This window comes from Mytilus trossulus, chromosome 1 (assembly GCF_036588685.1).
Source record: "Mytilus trossulus isolate FHL-02 chromosome 1, PNRI_Mtr1.1.1.hap1, whole genome shotgun sequence".
NCBI lineage: Eukaryota > Metazoa > Mollusca > Bivalvia > Mytilida > Mytilidae > Mytilus > Mytilus trossulus.
In genome coordinates, this window is record NC_086373.1 from 92,411,316 (window position 1) to 92,429,847 (window position 18,532).

Below are 18,532 nucleotides of genomic sequence, written 5' to 3' on the forward strand. Positions count from 1 at the left end.
AGTTAACATACAGTCTGCAGTTAAAGTTTTCAAAACATTTATTAGATTCATTAATTATTCTAGATTTTTACCAAACTTGGACAGAAGCTTCTTACAATCATAAGATAGTATCAAGAGGAATATTTTTATTGATTTTTTCCCTCATTTTTGTTGAGCCTGCGATTTACAGCAAAAGTAGGCGAGACACTGGGTTCCGCGGAACCCTTACAAATTTTTTTCTTAATGAGAATGTGACTGGATATGTAGAAACTGTCATTGTAAATAAAAAAAAATCAAGAAATTGTATGTTATTATTGTATATATTGTATATAAAATAAATGTCTTTAACTTTTATAATTTTATAATCATTAGTACATGTTACTAGCCCCATCGTATATTGCTGTTTTTCATGTAACAATAACGCCATGTAACCGTTGCCTAAATAATTATTGTTACATTCGTAATTAATCGGTTCCTTACCCAACAATGCATTCCAGCAATGTAACAATACTATTTTTATTATTGTTACATTTCCATGTAACCGTAGCCAGTGCCTATCAGAAAACGGGAGCGATGAGAGTTCGATTTTTAACTAAGTTAGATTGGCATTTTTAGTAACCGTGAGTATTCTCAAATCGTACTTTCGTGTTAATTTGACCTGTTGATACAGGTCCGTGTAACACTTATCAATTCAAAGTTTTAAAAAGTTTGGAAATTTTAGATTTTTGGAATTTTGATCAAAGTTATAAAATATCAAAATTTCAAATTGTGTTAAAGTTTTGAAATTTTGAAATTTTAACCAAATTATTAAAATATTAAAATTCTAAATATCGTTTTTAAATTTGATAGATTGGGAATTTGATCAAACTTTTTAAATACTAAATTTTAATTATTTCACTTTTTGAAAGTTTGTTGTTTTAAATTTTTTATTAAAATTTCAGAGATAGAAAAGGGGCGACGATAGGGGTACCTGTAAACACTGATGTAAACACGGCTCTGATAAGAATCGTTCTTAGTTATAAATAAATAGCACGAAATATATCAAATCATTTTTAATTACAAAATAAATAATGAAAAGAAGAAGTTTTTCTTTATGAAATATTAGACATCATATGGGATAACAGTATCTTGAAATTTTAAGGTTGTGCATCTATAAAAAAAATAAATAATTAAACCTATTTAGACCGGAATCAAATAAGTTGAATTAAATCTCTTATATAAGGTTAGCGTTTGAGATAAATAATTCAGAGCTATTTGGTGTTCTCAACATTTAGAAGTATCAGTGAAAACTGACCAACTCGCAGTAAACCGGTCACGGTAGATCTAGAAAAAGTGCTTCGGTCGCATGCAACTTAAAAGTTGTGTTTTCTTTTTTATCGATTGCATGACGATAATATATTGCCTTTTATGATTTATTTCAGTTCCAAGAAATGATACGGAAGGAATACTTAATGTATAGCGTCGAATGAACGTTGTGCTAGGCGCGCTTCAGCTGGCCTCTTGACAAAAAAGTGTACTGGTACAGTGACTATAGACGTAATACAAAACTCCGAAAGATAACAATTAACTAAAATTAAAATCATACAAGACTTAAAAGGACAGAGGCTCCTGGATTGGGACAGACGCACAAATGCGGCGGGGTTTAACATGTTTCGTGAGATCACAACACTCCCCTATACCTCTAGCCAATTAAGAATGAAAAACACACAGTAATACGAGCAGTAAAACGCACTTGAATAAGAAATACAAGTCCTATGTCAGAATAGGAAACAAAAAAAACTAATCAATATGACAATGATAATAAATTAACAAAGGACTACTATATATAAGGCTAGCAGTTGCTGTCATACGCTAGCTCCAGACCTCAATTAAACTAATTGAAAGGTTTTATATGTTTTCTTTATGCACACTCTATACCTGCTGCATTTATTGCTAATTTGTTCCGGAACATTCATGAAATATTTGTCACTGACAATAAGAAATCGATAATTTAAAATAGGTTGTTAACATGCAAATTACGAAGAACCGTAGGATTCAACTTCCATTGGTGTACGACCAAAAATGGAAAAATCCGACATGCAGCTGACAGTGGGTTCTTTTTGCACGCCCCATTCTGACTGGATGTACATGTGTTCATTTAGTTTGCTCAAAGTCGATTGTCGTACGATAACTTAAAAATGCCCAAATAACAAAATGCAAATATACGGAACAATAATATCCCTTAATAGAAAAAAATCTATTCCTGTTACATTCTATTTAAAAACAGTGGTTGATTTAGGACCCATAATGGAGCTATGTGTACGATAACCAGTACAAACGTTGTCTATAAAGAAGCAACCATTTAACTTTAAAAGTTGGGTGTGGTTGTTTTGTCGAAGCGCTAACAATTTTATTAAGTTTTTCATTCGCTATTAATCAACTTGTTTGGTTCAAAATTTAACAGTAAAAAAAGGCATGGAGAAAATTTGGATTCATAATTTTTCTTTTGTCCTCTGCTGGCACAGAATATTATATCATCAAATTGGGGATCAGAATATTTTAATGTACCATTATCAAAGCCACTAGTGGTAGTATCAAGTAAAAAAAAGTGACTATCTAAATATTGAATTCCCCAGAAGATTACCATATATCGCTGATATAAACTTTTGAAAACAATTTTCAACTTTCAAAATGCCGACACCTATAAATGGATAGATGGGCGCTTAATGTAGTACATCGGCAACTATTACATAAACATGAATGCTAGATGGGCGCTTAATGTATTACAGCGGCAAATATTACATAAATATGAATGCTCGTGAAAAACTGTTTATGGTATACGTTTATATATGATATGAAAGGTTTCAACTTTTACAAAACCAGAGCTATAAGTTTGGTTTAAACGTTTATTTTATTTGGCCTTTTTAATTTTATTTGACTTTATTTGCCTTTTTAACTTAATTTGGTTCGAGTGTCAGTGAAAAGTCTTTAGTAGACGAAACGCGCGTCTGGTGCAAAAACCGGCAAATGTTATATCCTGGTATCCATCTACCATGAGTTTTTGTAGATACCTAGTAAAAGTATCTTCAAAGTTGGCTCCAATCTACTAATATTTGATCTTAGTACTCTTAATTTCAGCGTGAATATAAGATATTATACAATTACTGTCTTTTGATGAGGTAAATATGAGGTTTTATTGACTTTTGAAAAACTGATATTCACTAAGGCCAACGGCCGAAGTGAATATCAGTTTTTCAAAAGTCAATTAAACCACATATTCACCGAAACAAAAGACAGTAATTGTTTTATTCCATATTCCGAGATAAATGTATGTAAAGGCAATTATTTACCTAAACCAATTGTACATCAAACGTTTTCTTTACCAAACTTATGCACGTAAAAGCACGCGACGTTGTGCGCGGTGAATATCCTTTTTCGCAGGTGAATATGCTTATTTATTCAAAATCCCATTCATATAGAAAAACCTACTAAAATTTTATCAATATGGAATAAATATATATATTAAAAATCTCCCACATTCTGAAATAGCACAACCTTAATTGGGACACTATGCATTCAGTATTCCTACCGTACAAACAAAATATGAACTAAAATCATTGATACAAGTCAATATAATTATGATCGTCATACAACCGATAAAAATGAAAACATAACGGTGAAAGTTTCGACCGAATCGCTTTTCTTAATCAACCTTCTTACGGAACGCTCAAACCTGAATATTTAGGGCCAACGACTTACAAAGAACAGATTAAAAAGTTTAAGATGATCGTTCATAGTATACATGAAATGATATATTCTTTAGCCAACATGATTGCAGAAAGTAAGAAGTCGTAGAGGAAAACAGAAAAAAAAAAGAGATAATACACCGTGTATTGAGTCTTTTTATTGCTTAGAGTACAGTAGAAATTTTTATACATCCTCAATCTAACCATACTTGACCTACTGCGAGTTGTTCAGTTTTTACTGTTACTCCTGTTTCTCCTCAAATGTGGGTGCTAGAAAAACCAGCAAGTAAAATGGTCAATACCAGAGCCGTACGTCTGTTTTTTAAATGAATTCTCTCTTTTGAGAAATATTATAATTTTGTCATCCAATTTTTCCTCGCTTACAACTGTCCGTCTGTGGTTTTATTTCATACATAAACTTTAAAGTATCAGTATGTTTTCAATTCATATTGTTTCGTTTCGTTACACTTTTACTTCGTTTCGCTTTTTACAGGTACCCCTCTTTTTGCCCCTTATCAATTTTTGATATTTTAATAAAAAATTTAAAAAATCAAACTTTCAAAAAGTGAAATAATCAAAATTGCACGTTAGGTTTAGTATTTTAAAAGTTTGATCAAATTCCTAAACTATCAAATTTAAAAACGATATTTAGAATTTTAATATTTTAATAATTTGGTTAAAATTTCAAAATTTCAAAACTTTAACACAATTTAAAATTTTGATATTTTAAAACTTTGATCAAAATTCCAAAAATCTTAAATTTCCAAACTTTTTAAAACTTTGAATTGATAAGTGTTACACGGACCGATACACTTTGTAATGTATTTTTGTTGTTAAATGTTTACTTAATGTTTACTTGTTTTGTGTTACATCTCGTCTCATTTATTTTTGGTAAATAACACATTTAAACAACAAATTTGTTTATTTTGTAAAACATATTTCCGTACTCTGTGTACTCCCATCTACGCTAGCCAAGGGTAACAATCCCTGACTGTTCTCCTCTCCACCCTTGGCAGATTAAGCCAACATTTGTGATAACAATGATGTGCCATATAGGAGGGGGGTTGAGAGGGGGTCTCATCCCGATTTCCCGGTTTTAATATCAGAAAATCCCGAAATCCCGGGCATATTTTGTTAAAAATCCCGATCCCGATAAATGCGTTCCCAAATTTTAAAGTTTAAAGTTTCAATGCTTACGATTTAAACGTCTCGGGTATGATTGATATTCAAAGTATTTCAGCGTAACAAATATGAATATATGTATTATCAGTATGACCGTGACGTCAGGCTGCATATAAGCATTTTATTCTCGTAAATCTTCAGTAGCCAGTCAGAAAATTGGACAAACTCTAGTTCAAGTCAATACAAGAACCTTTATGACAAGCACTTGGATCGTTTTGTATAAACGGAGAGAAATTTGAATATATTGAGTCCCCATAATTCGAAAAACCACTAAACCAAGTTCCAGACAAAAACAGAACTACAAATGTCACTTGAGAGATCATTATAACTTGAGTAGTCGAAACGCTGATTTAAGCCCCAATCCCACTAGACCACGATCGCTCCACGTCGCGAGTCGACGCGATCCAAAACAAATTCAGATCGTGCTGAGGTCGCCATATGAGCGTCATGAAAATGTAAATTTTCGTTGCTTTCACGATGCTCCTACGTCCTCATTACGCTTCTACAAAGCCCTGCTACGATTAAACCACGTTCTCACCGCGTTTATTCTGCGACCTCACTACGCTTATCAAGATCTTCTCTACGCTCTTTACGTTATCACTACGACTAAACCACGAGTTATCCAATTGCAACTCGATCTTACCACTCTTCTAATGCGATTATAGCACGTTCTTACCACGATTATACTACGTTCATACCGCGATCTAAGTTTACGTTCTCAGCAATAACGTTAGCATCGTGTTCCATATCAATACAGTTTCATTCCTTCTATTTCTGATTAATACGTAGATTTACCGGAAACAATACAGTCATGCCAACAAAATATATTAGAACACGTGGGCGTGGTGGTAGGGTTGATGTAGAGGCAGAGGGAGCAAAGTAACGAATCCTGATCAAGCAGAGATTTCTGACCGACCAATCCAACCTAAATTACAACCTATTGCTGGTGTAAAGCTCAAATGACGATATTTTAGAGAACGATAGCAGAGATGACAACAATCTTATTAAAATATTGATCTCTGATTACGTTATACTGCATATGAGTATAACGTAATCAGAGATCAATATTTTAATTAGATTGTCAAATTAATATGAATGACTTCATACTGAAGCTAGTAATTTAATCACCTAATCAAAATCCCACAGGAGGAACCAAATAAGACGTGACTAAAAGATACATACTTGGCTGGCAAACTTCTTGCATTAATTAACGGGTTTTAATTTGCAATATCGTGTCATCGCCGGCCTAACTTTCTATGCAGAGACTACTACTATGCGTTATAGTAGTCTCAGATCTATTAAACCGGAGACATATATGAGGGGGAGGACAGGGGGTACCCTTCTCCTTTCTCCTACCCCTTTTCTCCTTTCTCCTACCCCTCTTCTCCTTATTTTATTATTTTTAATTTACCGGAAAAAGAGAGATATTTTATTTTTTCATATTTTATTTTTTTCTCCAACTTTTTCTCCTTTCTCCCAGCCTTCCTCTCCTTTCTCCTACCCCTTTTCTCCTTTCATCTACCCCCTTTCTCCCTGTCTCCCTTACCCCTGTCCTCCCCCTCATATATACACAGCCTAAGGAATATTAGTATAGTCTAACTATACAAATCCTTGATTAAACTAAAAATTGGGGCAAACTCCCCAAGTGAAAAGTAATGGGTCGAAATGACCCAGATTCTTTAGAACAAAATCGTTTTATAATCATTTTTTTTATACAGGGTTTATAATTTATTGAGAAAATCTTGTAATAAAAAGACACAAAAAGGGCGTGTCAATGTTCGATGCATCGCTGTCCCATTTAAAATCAACAGGAAGTCTCGTTCTAAGTCTCGTATGCGTGACGTGTCTTTTTGACCCGAGGACCAAAGCTGAAACCGGCTATCCTCAATTTTGAAATAGATTTTGTTAAAACTGCACTGTTGGAACTGGTAAAAGATCATTAAAGAAAGATGGGAAGTAAGTTATCACTTTTCTAGTCATTCCTTACATTTTTATTCTGTATCAGTTTGAATTTTACAAGAAAACAACACTGAAGTTAGTTTATTTGTGTATACGTGGCGATCATATTTTCTCCATTTCGTCTCTTTAATCCTTTAAATTTGCAAAACTGTGTGAGATAATAAGTTAAATGGAGATAATAAAGTAACAAATGTCTACGGCATTTCATTTTATGAGTTGATGTACATTTTGTAGAATTATTTAGTTTAGAAATAGGACAGTTGCTGAGTTTTAGACAATGTCAATATTAAAATTGGAAGAATGATTTCGTGCCAGATCAAAATGCAAGCGTGTTATGTTTGTGACAAAATTATATTCCAAATGAGGCATCCAAAATGAACCCTATTTTATTTAAAAAATAAATAAATGCAAATTATTGACTTTGAAAATGCTGGATGATTGCATCAGAAACATATGGTAGAAAGATGTTCAGTTTATAATTTTACTTACATTTGCAATTTACAAAATGCACCTGCAAACTACTTAAAATTTCAAATTACAGCAATGTGCCATAATCAAAAACAAAACATGAGCAAGTTTTTAAATATGACTTCTACATTGTCATGTGGCAATGTCATCCTGTAGTCTTTGTTTACTCAACTTTCACACATTGTCATTTCTCTATTGAGTATTGTTAGTGTCTGCATGGTAATTGAATTCAATGATTTTAGAAAACATGGAAAAAGAGAGACAAGTTTGAATTTGCAAGAGTTTTATTGAAATTGAAAAAAAAACAATATGAACTGTGATGTAACTCAAGTAAAGCATCAAATTTAATGGATTTGACAGGAGTGGAACCAAGATTTGAATATAGATCTATAGTCGCCGTCAGCTAAAATTCGTAGCGGTTATCGGTAAAAATAATCTAAACTATCAACCGCGTTCTCTCGAGATATAGTTTTTCTCATTCCATTCATAAATCGCAAAAAGAAAAACACTACTGACCTACCTTTTAAGTGATCGCACTGTAATAATCCTGACCTTCACATTTTCCAGAATGTTTTCCATTGTAATTCCGCCATCTTCGTTTCTATGAGGATCATTTGTTTACATGTGAAATTCGTCATTTACGCAGTTTCCTGAAATGTTCTTTTCATTGATGTGATACGGTTTCCCGCGCTTTATGCAAATGTTATGAAATTGAACTCCAGGGGAACACTTCCGGAAAAAACAATGGCGGATTCCACCATTGAAAATAGTCTTGGAAAATGTGAAGGTCAGGATTATCACAGTGCAATCACTTAAAAGGTAGGTCAGTGGTGTTTTTTCTTTTTGCGATTTATGAATGGAATGTGAAAAACTATATCTCGAGTGAACGTGGTTGATAGTTTAGATTATTTTAATTGATAACCGCTACGAATTTCAGCTGACGGCGACTATAGAGGCATGAATAGGAAAAAGGACATTCCTCTTTACTGTAGTACATCTACATGAGGGTGCCAACAGAAATGTTGCTTTTCCATCGACATCCATTAAAGAGTTTACAATTATTCTTGTATCTTTTCATCATGTAAGTTAATCAATATCATATGCATCTTCACTGTTTCAAATTTTATTTTTTTCTTGTTACAGTAAAATTCCTTGAATTTGTGAAGCCATTTTGTGCAGTGCTTCCTGAGATAGCTAAACCTGATAGAAAGGTAAGGCTTATTTTGACATATCTATATCTAAAAATTATATATCCATCAGTCATGTGTCAGTAAATTTTGTAAGTACAGCAAATGATTAATAATGTAACAGATGTATCTGGTCCTTGAATGTTTTCTTCTCATTGTGAATGTTTGGCCTCAGTTCAACAAATGTGCCTTTGTTTCTTTTTCAGTTCTGATAGAAAGTTATATCTTATCAAGCACTTGTAAATATTTCAATAAGCATGACATTTGACATGGGTATAACTTTTTTAGGAGGTGTATTTTGTTTGTTTGTGGGTAGATATATTATTAAAATTAAATGAAAAGTGTTGTTTAAATAAACAAAAATGTCTACATGTACTTCATTTAATGTTGAATAATTTGAAACAATTGCTATTCTGATCCTGCATGTGCATTATAAACAATGGAACATTTTTTAGTGGAATCTACAACCTTTATAGGAAGAACTTTTACCCTTAGTATTACAGTATTATTCTGTAATTGCAGTTGTGAAATGTGACTTTTTAATTGTTTTTGTTGATATATTTTTTTTTCAATTGTTGACATTTACTCAAATTGCAATTCATCAAAAATTGACACTCCATAAATTTTATAAATATTGCCTCAAGATATACAATAACCTTGTACTTATAACCCTAAGGTTTGTATCTAACCATATGTAAATAACAAGAAAGGAAGAAAAATGAAGTACAAATGAATTGTTTCAAAAGTGACCTCAGGTTATTTTTGTACAATACACATGGGGTCATTGGTTTGAAAATACATGTACTTCCAGTATTACCAGTATAATAGGACTGGGAGAGAGGAAGTTTTTCTTCACTGAAAATAAAAGCATAAAATTCATAACATGAAAGAAAATAATTTCAGATAGCATCACACTGTCATTCAAGCGTGTGTATGCATCACATTACCATGGTGCTTAAAAAAAACATGGGAGAGCACTAGGCTGACTTGCTTTAAAAACCTAGGTTTTGCCAAGCCTGGTTAGTTTTTGTTTAAATTTTACTTTAAATTAAATAAACAATGTTAATTGTTATTTTTATCAGTGAATAGAAATAAACTAAACTGAAAAAATGCTGAATTGGTTTGGAACCCAATAATCAAACTTGTCATGCTTGTATTTGAATTGTATAGAATTCTTTGCAGTACTTTTGTGGGAATGCATTGTTTAATATATATGTAAATAAAAGTAATTCTTCAATTTAATACCACAGAAGATACTGTTCAGTGTATTAGTTTTCTATTTAACAAAAGATTACAAGGCCAATACATGTATAAACATTTAAGTAAGAAGTTGCATTTCAGAACAATCAGCCAGTACAATGCTCATTGTAGTATTCAAACTTCATAAAAATACTAAACAATGCCAAAAGTATTTTTAAAGGCAGAGGTAGACCTGCTTGAACTAATAATGTTCCCTCCCTTTCACAGAAAACTTTCAGTGCACAAAACTATAATGACTTTTAGGGAAATGATTTATGATTATTATGATTGAGACAAATATCAATTATTATTATAGATCCAGTTCAGAGAAAAGGTACTATGGACTGCCATCACATTGTTCATCTTCTTGGTGTGTTGTCAGGTAAGTCAAATATCTGTAAGAGTGGTTGTGTTTATTTGTCTTTTCTCAATTTAACATTTCTCACCTGTATGTCTTTATTTGTTTCTTCATATAAAGTTGTTTCCTCTATGTATTTTATCGGTGTGTTGAAACTCATTGGTGGCCTTCAGCTGTCATTGCACTTTGGTAGAGTTGTTGTCTATTTGACATATTTCCTATTTCTGTTCTGAGTTTTATTTGTTTTATGCTAAAATTTGATTGGAAATTTTTTAAATTACAATTTAATGTAATAAGAATAAGGTTGATTTTTTGTGTACAATTGTCAGTTTATAATCACTTTTAATTGAAAAATTGAACTTTATTTTTGCAGATTCCATTGTTTGGAATTATGTCATCCGACTCAGCAGATCCCTTTTACTGGCAGAGAGTTATCTTAGCTTCAAACAGAGGTATGGTTGGCATTATTAGACAGCAGAAGATAATAATAAAAAACGATTAATAATTACAACATGTGAGGTCACACACAAAGAATATAATTGTTGTTACATTCTTTGTGTGTGAAATTTTTGCTAAATGAAAACTTGTATAATCATGTGGAAATGTGTTTATCAACTTTGGTTTTAACTTATATACATGTATGTTCTAAGAAATTTAAAGAACAAATCAACAAGACATACAACAGGGAAATATTTTTTTTAATTTCTGGAAATCTGAATTGATGACTGGGAGGCTTTCTAATATTTTTAGATAATGGGTATATTCAAGAATAAATAAAGTGATGCTAATTTTGTTTGCTTGCTTTGGCCAAAAAATACATCCATTAGCCCTCATTATGGAACACTATTGTCTTGAAGTAAGAGTTATCACACGATGACTTCTTTTCAGGTACTCTTATGGAACTGGGTATCTCTCCAATTGTAACATCAGGTCTTATAATGCAGCTGTTAGCGGGAGCTAAAATCATTGAAGTCGGAGATACCCCAAAAGACAGAGCTCTCTTCAATGGAGCACAAAAATGTAAGTTACATACTGTTAAGAAACAAAGAATGTTTTAAATACTAACTTATACTTTTTAAAACAATTGTTTGAGACATTTGTCATTTATGTTTGGGTTTTAGAATAAGGTACATATAAGCAAGACAAACCTATATTTATTTGTCTACATAAGGTTTTGTGTTTCCTTACAGCATGAACAAGAAAATAATTTTAGATATCCAAAATTTTTTACTCAAAACATCCCACAAATTTCTAATGCAATACAGATAATGACAACAACATGAGGTAACCACAAATAATTGTCTTTTGTTTCTCTCCCTGATAATGTGTACTAAAGCTGGTTTTGTTTGTTTTGATAGTATTTGGAATGGTGATCACAATAGGTCAGGCCATTGTATATGTGATGACTGGAATGTATGGTGATCCATCAGACATGGGAGCTGGTGTTTGTCTCATCATTATTATACAGGTATTTATAGTTATGCAAATGCAACATTTCTAAGAATTAATTACTTTTGTTGTAGAAGTACTTATGATTCTTATGTGAAATTAGAAGTTCATAAAGAAATTTAGATAAACCTAAGATAACTTTTGTTTTTTTAAAAGATGGTAAGTAAAGTAAAAGGTGGAAATATGATGAAATAAAGCTGTCTATCTTTCATCTGTAAAGCACAAGTTAGTCAAATGAATTTAGTATTTTATAACCAAGTGTTTTGTTAATTTCAGTTGTTCGTTGCTGGTCTCATCGTCCTTCTGTTAGATGAATTGTTACAGAAGGGCTATGGTTTAGGATCTGGTATTTCACTTTTCATAGCCACAAATATTTGTGAAACAATTGTTTGGAAGGCGTTTAGTCCTGCGACAGTCAATACAGGAAGAGGTACAGAATTTGAAGGAGCTATTATAGCACTGTTCCATTTGATTGCTACCAAGAATGACAAAGTCAGAGCTTTACGTGAAGCTTTCTACAGACAAAATCTTCCAAACTTGATGAATTTGTTGGCCACAGTTTTAGTGTTTGCTATAGTCATATACTTCCAGGTAATATTAATAACAACAAAAAAAGTAACTCTGTTGTATGAAGAAAAAAAATTTACTTTTATTTTCATTTGTTAAATAATTTTAAATTTTAAAAGAACTGAAGAAAATTGATAAAAAAAGTGATTTGATTCAAACAATTTTTCTCTGATTATTAAACATTTTAAAAAATAGTTTTGTTCATCTATTAATTGTAAGTGATAAAACTCCTTTAAAAGATAATTAATCTTCACTATCTTAATTCAAAGTTTGAATCCATTGCACGACATATTTCTGCTGTTCTTATCATTATGTATCTTTTTCAGGGATTCCGTGTGGATTTACCAATCAAATCAGCTCGTTACAGGGGACAGTACAGTTCTTACCCAATCAAACTGTTTTACACATCCAACATTCCAATTATCTTACAGTCTGCTCTAGTCTCAAATCTTTACGTCATTTCTCAGGTAATTTGATATTCAGTAGGATTGATAGAAAAAATATTTCATTCAGACTTAATACTGAGTTTTAAGACTTTATTTATTAACTATTTTTTTTGCACCCAAATGTTCAATAAAAAAACACTTTTATAGATCATTTGGAGAGAAAAAAAACACATTTATTCCTCATGGTTCAATCTTTTGATAAATATATTGAATGCTTTTAATACTACTTTGGTTAATCTCTGTTATATACATTAACTCAATTATTGTTAGAAAAAATCCAGTGAATTAGATTAAAATTTGGTATGACATGTATGACATTCTTGCCAATACAGAAATATGATATCATTTATTGTTTTGTAGATGTTGGCAACAAAATTCAGTGGAAACTTTTTCATCAACTTGTTAGGAGTCTGGGCTGTAAGTATTATTGTATTACGTCATTATGCAACTCAGTGTCAGGCTTTTCACATTCACTTTTATAAGGATATTCTTTTCATCTCTTTCAAAAATAAGGTACAATACATTGAATGTTACAAAGGCACACAATTTGTTTCCCCAAAAATGAAAATGGAAGAGTATAACTAATAAATTTTAAACATCATTAACTAAATAAAACATTTTTCAAATGTAGCTAGAGAATTAAAATTTTCATAAGATATGAAGCCTCTACAAGGCATCATTTGACTACCTGGTTTCATTATTTGACTCCAAACTAAATTATGAATGCTGCATGCTTAGTAGAGAAACTTGCAGCTTGATTCAAACCTATTATAAATTATAATTATAAATAATGCAATAGATTAAAGCTAATTTGACAATGTTCAGAGTCTAATACAAAATACCGGTATTAAAGATTTTACAAGTCTGGATATTTTTAGAGATGATTTTCTTTGTTAATGAATTATTGATGATGTTTTGTAGGATGTTGGTGGTGGTGGACCTGCCAGATCTTACCCTGTTGGAGGATTGTGTTACTATCTCTCGCCACCAGAAACATTATCACACGTTGGAGAAGATCCCGTACACGCTGTTCTCTACATCTTCTTCATGTTGGGATCATGTGCTTTCTTCTCTAAGACATGGATTGATGTATCAGGATCTAGTGCTAAAGATGTAAGTATAATACACAATATTAGGGATATTAGCAAGTTTTGAAACATTTTCAGTTCATTTTGAATATTCAAAATAATTGTCTAAATACACCTAGGGCTTCATGATTCAAACCTAATGAGGAATCATACAGAAAAAAAATATATGAAATTTATGAAATACAGATGAAAAAAAACCATTTCCATTATATTCATGATTTGATTTGTCTATTACAGGTTGCTAAACAATTAAAGGAACAACAGATGGTAATGAGAGGACATAGAGAACAATCTATGATACATGAATTAAATAGATATATTCCAACTGCTGCTGCATTTGGTGGTCTCTGTATAGGTGCCTTGTCTGTCATGGCAGATTTTATGGGTAAGTAAAATAGATTGGTGCAACATCTTATAAATACTTGCAGAGTTTTAAATGTTGTTACTAAGTGTTCAGTCAAATTTTTTAATCTTATTGTTGATGATCACAATTTTTTTATTCAAAACCCAATTCAATCGATCTGTTGCAAAATGTTTGACTTGGCAAAAACATCCAGCACACATATGTTCATAGTTGTTCTCATTGATATCTCGGCATTTGAAAAATAAACACAACTAATTCAGTGAGATAACCTCATCACCTCGCTTTTACCTTGATGAAAAATGTCTTCCACTACTGTAGTTGTAAGAGCATGCTGAATGCTGAAGTGGTTCAAATAAAAACAATTACACACCTAAAAAACAACAGTAACAACCAATGAATACCCCACAAAAAGACATCTTGGTTACCATACTACCATGAGATAGGTGCTTCATCAGTCAGTGTTCTCCCCAGGATTTTTTGAAGGCGCAAAATTCAAGGGTGCGTAACTCTTTTTTTTAGATTGAACTTGTGTGATCTGAAGCAATCAGTTATAAATCATGACATGCTATATGAGTAATAATGTTTTGTGTTATGTGTTTAATAATGCAGAGTATAAAGTACAAGAATGTATATGAAATAAAATGATTTTAAACACAAAAGTTATTCATATTCAGTCAATTATAAAAGAAGTCAAAATATAAATATTCATCTCTTTACTCTCTGCTCCTTCTAGGGATTATATTGTTTCAAGATAGTGTTATTTTGTTGTACAGTCTGTTCCTCAATTTTGCCTTTATCCTCTTTTAATAGGGTTGAAAATCCCCTCTTACAACAAATGTACAATATCTTTTGCTTATACCCCCTTTAACATATATAAGCTATGAAAAACTCAGACAGCCATGTTATTGAAACCAGAGACAGGTGCTTGCTGTTATCACTTGCTAAAACTTTAGCTCGGTTGGTAGGAGAAGCAATGACATCTGCTTATACTGTCAGTGTAGAGGAAGGTGTATTCCCCCTTTTATTAGAAGTCATTTGGTTGAGAAAAAAAACCTACTTCCATCATCTGCCTTTAGCTTAAAAGTCAACCCTTTGTTATTAGCAGAGAACATGTTCATTCAGAATTAATAAAATTGTTTAAGGTTAAGATACTTGGTATACAACTTTTTAAAACAAAAATGTTTTAATGAACAGCCGACTAGTTTCCGTAGTTTGACATTACTCCTTCCGTGTGTTTTATTCTTAAAACCTATCTTTGGTAGGTAAATATAAACGAAACTTTACAAATTCGTTAAAGTTAAAAGCATTGAAATTATTTACTAGTGACATTATACAGAAGCTGCAGCAAATCCGTACCCGGTCGTGTTGATTGTCACATATTTCCCGACGCACGGATTTACGATCGATGTTCAATGATCATTTTATTTTTAAAAACATGAGTTTGAGACGAATTTACCTTGCAAGCAACTTTTTCTCACTTTCTATTTAAATAAATAACTCCTTGTTATCTTAAATCGAAGTTAATTAATTTTTTTCATCTACAAATACTCTCATTCATAATTTTCATCGTAAATATCTTTATCCATGTGTATTCAAATTTATCACGTGTAATCAGCACGGTCATTGGTCGTGTTAAAATAGATTCTTCTTCTCGACCAATGAAAAAATCCGTTATTTAAATGGTCAAGTGATCACACACACTATGCGAAAATACAATGTATTTGCGATCTATTTTTTTAATTTCTGCACTGCAGTTTTTATTTTTTTAAATTTTATTCTACACATGTCTATCTTTTTAATAATCATTTACGCTATTACATGATAACATAGTCCGATAAGGCTAAGATAAGCGTGGCTCAGGTAAAACTTGTTCAGACTTCAGTATCAGTTATTGCGTAACACTGACTGACCTCTCAGCGGTGATCAGCAACTTGTCAATTTTAACCAATATTTATAATGAAAATGTGAAAATTAACACGCTGCGGGATCAAGTATTGAGGGACAACGGCCAATTAAGACGCTGCGGGATCTACAAAAATATTATGAAGGCGCTGCGGCACAGCAGCGTCATATCGGCCTGGGGAAAACACTATGATCTATATGATAAGCTCTTAATAGTACTGAAGCTTATACAAGGTTTAAATGAATTTGACAAAGATGGCTTTAGATTGAACACAAGATTCTGTAAATTGACAACAAAAAAATCTACCATGTTTTTAAGAGATCTTTATTTTAAAACTAAATATTAATTTTGTTTCTTTTTAGGTGCTGTTGGTAGTGGTACTGGAATTTTATTAGCTGTTACAATTATTTATCAATATTTCGAAATATTTGTTAAAGAACAGAGTGAAATGGGAGGAATGAGCACATTACTGTTTTAAATTTAAAGACAATATCATCGTTCATGTACATAGTTTTATACATGTCGTCGTTGTATACAATATTCACATGACTAGTCGTGATCTGATATTGACATTATGAAATAAACATGTAGAAATTTACATTAGATAAGCAATCATCTTTCTCTCATGGAATTTGACATTTGCAGTATTGAGATTTTCACCCACCAGCATTGTTGCCAGTTTATAAAAAGTCATTTACTGAAGTGTTATGATACATTGCTAAGCTTCTTCAAAAGTGAGATATAATGTTATTGTCATAATTTATTATTATTAAAAAGTTAATGAGAGATGAGATTTGTTTTATACTAAAATGTGTCAGCAGATTTTAACAATGAACCAGATGTTACAAGGATATTTCTAGCTCCAATGTCACAATATCAGATGTAATGTAAATGTGAAACATGCTAGGAGGATGAGAGGTGAATGGTTGTGGTACATATCTTTAGCAAATGTTTTCAAACAGCTAATAAATTCTTAAACCAATGTATCATATGTGTTGTTTCTTCAAATATAATGTATATAGTTATTTCCATTCAAAAAAAATGATTTCTGCACGGAGTGTTGGGTTTTCCTTGTTTAGTTTATAACATGAATCATATACAAAGGAAGAGACCTAGTGATATTTAAGGCGAAGAGGTCATAAGTTAAAGATTGCTGTTAATACTAAATATATGTTAAATTGTAAACATATGCTGTCCTGTGGTTTCTTGGATAAGAATTAATTGGTCAGTCAAATATTTTAATCAAATTATAGTACATGTATCAAACATGATGATCATAACGAATTTTTGTCAAGACCATTTCAATAGGTTTGCTGCCAAATGTTTGACTAAATGAAATGGAGAAAAATGAGCATGTGTTCATCAAACTTCAAAGTAATTCTCATTGCATTTATAAAATAACAACAAATTCAGAGTGATAACCTCATCATCTTTCCTTTACCTTGATGAAATAAGCGATGGTGCACATCTTAAATCCTGAAAACTGTAATAGAAACTAAGAAAGTGTACAACCATAACACCAAGTTCACATTATAATGAATATGTTTACAAAGTTTTAAGTTGATGTGACCACAACTACATCTTAAACTTCCTAAACCAAATCTTTCACATGATATGAGATGCACAAAAAGATCAGAAAACATGATAAAAACAACAGACTTATTAACAAGAGTGCACATGCTGAAATGTCTAGCATGTTTTTCTTTAATCAATTGAATTTATGTTGAAAGTGTGTAATATGAAGGTTTTGCTGCAAGTAACACATTAAATTTCCCTTACCAATGATCCATGTAATTGAGGTGAAGGTCGGATGAACCCCACCAGACAGACATATATATCTTTTGATCATACCCTACACCAAATACAGCAGGACTATTGGTAATATAGTATCTGATGAACAGAACTAAATTAAAAAAAAAGTGAGCATAGACTATGGAACCCTAAAAATGAGGTACATGACAGATGAACCCTCCCAAACAGACATGTACACCATGCAATCATTGCAAATGCTAAGTTTACTAGCAGTTGAACTTTTGCCTTAAGATAAGAAAAAAAGACATAATTATTAGAAGAAGGAACCATGAAAATATGATCAAGGTCATACGAACCCTGGCAGCCAGATCTGTATACCTTACAATCAATCCATATAAAATCACATGAAATTAACTTATATTTTTTTTAGTTGTGGACAGACAATACATATAAAACTTGATTTTGAAAATAAAATAGAGGTTTAGGTCGGATGAAACCTGCCAAACAAAAACAGACTAAAGAACTTTACAATGAGCAATGAGCCGTAAAAATGAGGTCATGGTCATGTAAAACATGGGAGACAGACATATACACCTTGCAATAATTCCTCACACCAAACATAGTTGATCTATTGCATACAGTATTAGAAAAACAGACAAAAGCAGGAACCAGCGAAATGCGATAACAGTTCATAATACGACACCTGCCAGTTTGAAATGTACAACTTGCAATTATTATATATAACAAATGGTGTATACCTATTACTTGTCACAGTGAGATATGGGCTTTTTACAATGAAAACTTAACCTTGTGCACTGATCCTTGGAATGAGGTTGAGTCCAGTGAAAACTCTCTGATGGGCACCA

General features: G+C 31.9%; 1 protein-coding gene across 1 annotated transcript; it reads left to right on the forward strand.

Annotated features, from left to right (window-relative positions):
* Nucleotides 1–6,677: 6,677 nt before the first annotated feature.
* On the forward strand, nt 6,678–16,900 carry LOC134690801 (protein transport protein Sec61 subunit alpha). Its single transcript, XM_063550871.1, has 12 exons — nt 6,678–6,842; nt 8,457–8,524; nt 10,056–10,121; nt 10,471–10,549; nt 10,986–11,117; nt 11,456–11,565; nt 11,823–12,137; nt 12,440–12,580; nt 12,920–12,976; nt 13,481–13,672; nt 13,885–14,032; nt 16,277–16,900. Exons 1-12 carry the CDS (start codon nt 6,836–6,838, stop codon nt 16,390–16,392), a joined length of 1,431 nt encoding a protein of 476 aa, XP_063406941.1. The 5' UTR covers nt 6,678–6,835; the 3' UTR covers nt 16,393–16,900.
* The last annotated feature ends 1,632 nt before the right edge of the window (nt 16,901–18,532 follow it).

Bases quoted from the DNA above. Each gene is read 5' to 3' on its own strand.
- LOC134690801 (XM_063550871.1), top strand. The intron at 10,550-10,985 runs GTATGGTTGGCA...ACTTCTTTTCAG, and splicing joins TATCTTAGCTTCAAACAGAG to GTACTCTTATGGAACTGGGT. The intron at 12,581-12,919 runs GTAATTTGATAT...ATTGTTTTGTAG, and splicing joins ATCTTTACGTCATTTCTCAG to ATGTTGGCAACAAAATTCAG.